At 35.8% G+C, this 5000-nt stretch overlaps 1 protein-coding gene across 6 annotated transcripts in view; it reads right to left on the bottom strand.

Annotated features, from left to right (window-relative positions):
- LOC137616534 (tumor protein p53-inducible protein 11-like) overlaps positions 1-5000 on the bottom strand; it is a 282889-nt gene that overhangs the window by 154685 nt on the left and 123204 nt on the right. Inside the window, exons 1-2 of one of the 6 annotated variants that reach the window (XM_068346378.1) lie at positions 3867-3891; positions 3155-3251 (exon numbers count right to left, since the gene is read on the bottom strand). The exons of 3 other annotated variants lie outside the window; for them this stretch is intronic. In XM_068346378.1, the coding sequence (XP_068202479.1) occupies positions 3155-3249 (95 nt within the window). In that variant the 5' untranslated portion in view covers positions 3250-3251; positions 3867-3891. Of the gene's footprint in view, positions 1-3154; positions 3362-3866; positions 3892-5000 lie in introns of those variants that run through there. 2 more of the 6 variants (XM_068346382.1, XM_068346377.1) reach the window with 2 other exon arrangements.

Below are 5000 nucleotides of genomic sequence, written 5' to 3'. Positions count from 1 at the left end.
AATTTCTTAAACATTCCCGACGAGGCATCATCAATTTACCACTCTCCTCAAACCAGGTCCCAAGGGAAGTTCAAATATGAGAGAGAGAGAGAGAGAGAGAGAGAGAGAGAGAGAGAGAGAGAGAGAGAGAGAGAGAGAGAGAGAAAATCATCAACCATTGTTTTCCTTATTTACTAAGCAACATCACCTACGTCATCAACTCCTACATGTTGCTCCTGCGGGGGGATAAGCTCTCCCTTCCCTTCCATTCTCTCCCCCCCAAAACCCTGTTCCAGTCGATAGCCATTCCCATACGCCCCTGGACTCTCCTCCCATCTCGTCCCCATACTCTCTTAGATCGATTGGTGTTTATCTTGAAGGCGTTGCTCTTCAGAACGTCAAAGACAATGCACAACAATTTTCGTGAAAATGGTATGATACTGAGACCATTTTCCTCTTGTATTATTATCTTGAAAATTTATATTTTTAAGCTTTATTTCGCAAAAAACTGAAAGGCCGATTTGATGTATGTAAACAGTCACATTTGCCATCATCCTTCACTCTTTCTATTATTTCTATCATTATTACAGGCTAAGTTAACACCCTAATTGGAAAAGCTGGATGCTATAAGCTTAAGGGCTCAAACAGGGAAAATAGCCCAGTGCGAAAAGGATATAAGAAAACAGATAGAATAGTGTGCATAAGTGTGCCCTCAATCAAGAGAACTTTAACCAAAAGGCAGTAGAAGACCATGGTACAGAGCCTATAATTATCCAAAAATTGAGAACACTGGTTTGATTTTAGTGTCCTGTAAATTATTTGAATATGAAATTGTATTCCTATCCAGAAAAAGCCACGCAAACAGGAAACTTAATACCCAATAACTCAGAGCTGAATCATAATGATAAAGAATCAGCGATGATCGCGAAAAATAAAAACGTACAATATCATTATAGCTTGTCCTCCAGAGAGGACACATTCCACTGGGCCCCCAAGTCTCATTTCCCAAAAGGTTAGAGGACGAAATGAATAGCAATATTTGAGGATCTGTGAGCGATAAACTTTGGTCATTGTTTGTCAGGTCAACATTGGGACAACAGCTCTCATTAAATGTAAGTTTGGGAAGATACGATGTTGACCCCTTCCTGGTATAATAAACAAAGCGGCCGCTTACATTACCTTTATAGAGGCGGGATATATGTTGTATGAGGGACCTGGACAATTTTAGATAAAAAATAATTTTCCTCAACTTAATTCTGACCTTTATATTTCATAATAATTCTAATAATAATAATAATTTCAATAATATCAATAATAATAACTAAAAATAATAACTTTAATAATCTAAATAATATTAATTTCAATAATCTTAAATTTGTCATCATTAATAATTTTGATTCTAGATACTGGTTGAATGTCATTAAGGGAGAACCTGAGAATAACTTTATAAATAACAACTTTAATCATTTAAATGACAATATAAATTTCAATAATCTTAAAATTGTTAACATTAATAATTTTAATTTCAGATACTGGTTGAATGTCATTTAGAGAGAACCTGAAGAATGGGGATGTAAATGTAAATTAACTTATTTATTCAAACTAGGGAGGAAAGAGAAAATATGTAACAGAAAATTGTGTTAAATAGAATTAAGTACACATTTTCGTATGAACAGGAGACTCGGAGTCAAGCTCTAATATAGAGGAGTTTTATGGGCGGTTTGGTAAAGATATATAATAATAATAATAATAATAATAATAATAATAATAATAATAATAATAATAACAATAATAATAATAATAATGATAATAATAATAATGCAAAGAACACAAAATCCTAAAAAAAAAAAAAAAAATTAATATCATAATTATTATACAATGCATGACCTACTAGAATGACTTTTTTGGTATAAATGGAAATGGGTTATATTTGTACTGTATCAACTAAAGGTTACGGGAAATACATAACTATGTATAGAGTTGAAAGGATACGTTGCATCCTGTTGTCTGAAGACAATGATGTGTCTGCAGTGTATCAAACAAAGAGACACACTAAAAGATTCTTTCAAAAACTTTAGTTTGAGTGATGAATAAGATGTGTTTTAAAGTCAGTCTACATTAAAGTCAATTAACATGTCTTCATAGGGTAGTAATCCCAGGTATTAATATTAATTATCAAGGGAGGAGATAAAATTTTAAAAACACTCATTTTCAGGATAATTCGCCCTGCCGTCGCAAAACCGAAGGTCAGAGGCAAAAATCCCATACAGTTTGGAGATGTCCTAAGTCTAAGTGGTATGAATATCATAGTCCTGTCCTTAAAAACGGCATTCGCCGGCCGGCCCCCTTAACTGGGTAAAATTTCAGCAATGTACTGAGTTTTCTAACCTTTGACACACACACACAAACAAACAAATAAACACACACACAAATTCATATTATAAAAGAATCCGTTAGAAACTTTAATTTGAGTGATGAAGATGGTGTTTAAGCGTCCGTCTATATGGCAGTCCTGAAGAATGAATGTAAGAAATTTTCGGCTTCAGACCGGGGGACTGGGGACTAGGAAGCCATTCAGCAATCAGGTACACCTTTAGTAAAAATGAAACGGGGATGAAGAGCAAGACGTAAGAAAATAAGCAAAGATCTAAAGGAAAAATTAATTACCACGTAACTGATTAATTACACTTCTAGGATTTTCTCCCTTTCTTGATAGGCAGTCTTTTATGGTGGAAAACACATAAATACTAATATCAACAGGTTTCTGGAGATCTGTATTCAATAGCAAAATGTTAACAAAGCCTCTAATCACATAATAACACTACTCTTCTGTAATCTGGTTAAACCAGTGAAACACACACGACAAAAATAAGAAGTGCAGCCGTTTCAATTTCACCGTAGGATATAGGCATCAGACAGGTCATTACGCATGTTTGGATTTTGGCCAGTTTTCATCACTACGCTCTGCAAATGCTGATTGGTGATGGTGGAAGATTTCCGTCTGATCGCTCACACCAAACCAACCTAAATTTAGTATGGGTGGCCCTGACTACTACAGCTTTGCTGATCATGGTGATACACAAACTCTTCCACCACGTTAAGGTATCGAGAGAGAGAGAGAGAGAGAGAGAGAGAGAGAGAGAGAGAGAGAGAGAGAGAGAGAATTATGACTCACCTAGTACGCCAAACGGGGTATCCCGAATCTAGCGATTCATCCGTTAAGGGCCTATCTTCTCTCGTGGCACCAGCATTCAATTCTTCATCCAACATTTCTAAAGCAATAATATGGTACAACTTTAAATAAATTAAGCTGTAAATTTTCGTTCATGCATTACACGGGCGCTTAGAAGAGTAACTCTTCAGTTATAACTCACTGGAATTTCTGACGGAACGGGAGATTATTATTGATTTTTGAGTACGCAGTTTGAATGGATACTAAGGAAAACTTATTTTTCAAATGGCACTTTAATTTACGATAGACACTTGTTATGTCCAGAACACTAAATAACACAATTATGTCAAATATTTTGAATAGCTTCAGGACACCAAATAATGCAAATGTGTCAAACATCTTTAGTAATTTGAGGACACTAATTAACGAAAATGTATCCAAAATATTGAATTAAGGCCACAAAATAACGCAAATATGTCAAAAAATGTGAAACATTTAATGCAGTCTCAAAAAAGTGGCGAATGTGCCAATCTCCTCATATACGTAATACTGCAAATCAAAACTGCATCTAACACTGAAACATTTCAACGAAAAAAAGAGAAAGAAAAATAAACTATAAATCTCACAAATAGCCATCAACAGCAAACGAAAGAGAGAGAGAGAGAGAGAGAGAGAGAGAGAGAGAGAGAGAGAGAGAGAGAGAGAGAGAGAGAACCTTAGGTCTTCCCTGAATAGATGGCACCCTCAAACTGACGACTGCATGGCATTTCAGAGCTACTTGAAGTCTAAGACTTCTCTCTCTCTCTCTCTCTCTCTCCCTCTTGTGATAATGCTGCATCATTGGCCAATAGCTATAAGAGGGTCACGAGGGATAAGGTAGCCTTAGTAACATCACTTTCCTTAGATCTTTCCCCTCTCTCACCAAACCCTCAGGGCACCTGTCTAAGGCTCTTAAATGAAGGCACTAGTCTTTGGCCCTTAAAGAACACATAAGGGTACACTTGTTAAAGGATGGTTCAAACCAGATTTAAATGCGATATAAAGGCTAAATTGCCTCTTAAGGGCAAAATTTCTACTAGCTAGAAATGTTTATTCAACATTAACTGGCCGCTCTAAGAGGTTGAATTGTCTTCTCCTGACGGCTTTGATCCTCTTCAAAACATTCAAGATAAACAAGCCACTTCGATCTCAAGAATGAAAAGAATATTGGCGGTGTATTACCGACTTCACAAAAGCAGGTGGCTCAGACCTAATAAGAAGCCAATAGAAGGCGTTGAAATAAATTCCTCTGAAGCATAGGAGTTTACGAATCACCAAACACACCATCTTCAAAACACTTTGGAACGACCGATATAGATTTATAAATCACTAGTAAACGCGATCCGTCAAAAACGAAGACTAAGTATTTAGACAGATTAACACGCACACACAGATTCAACCACTACCACCTCCTACACGTTTTCTAACTATAACAGGCCAGTTGTGGTTTCCGGTGTACCTCTCAGGGTATCCCTTGTCAGCGTGACAAGATACATACATATATATATACATATATATATATATATATGTATATCTATATATATATATATATATATATATATATATATATATACTATATATATATATATATATATATATATACCTATCTCAAGACACATTGCTCCTCATTATATAGGGGTGATAGCCCAAAGCTAGGACCGTGGATGACATTCAGCTTTGAAAGGCACAGTTACCATATGAAGCAAAAGTTAGGATGTTAAACACCGGGACTCGAATTCAAGTAAAAAAGGTAAAAAGAGGTAGCAGCTTTGAAGGGGAGATGTAAAACACCTTAAATAAACGTCTGCAG

Source organism: Palaemon carinicauda, chromosome 22, assembly GCF_036898095.1.
Source record: "Palaemon carinicauda isolate YSFRI2023 chromosome 22, ASM3689809v2, whole genome shotgun sequence".
Lineage (NCBI taxonomy): Eukaryota > Metazoa > Arthropoda > Malacostraca > Decapoda > Palaemonidae > Palaemon > Palaemon carinicauda.
This window is presented reverse-complemented; position numbering and strand designations above follow the sequence as displayed.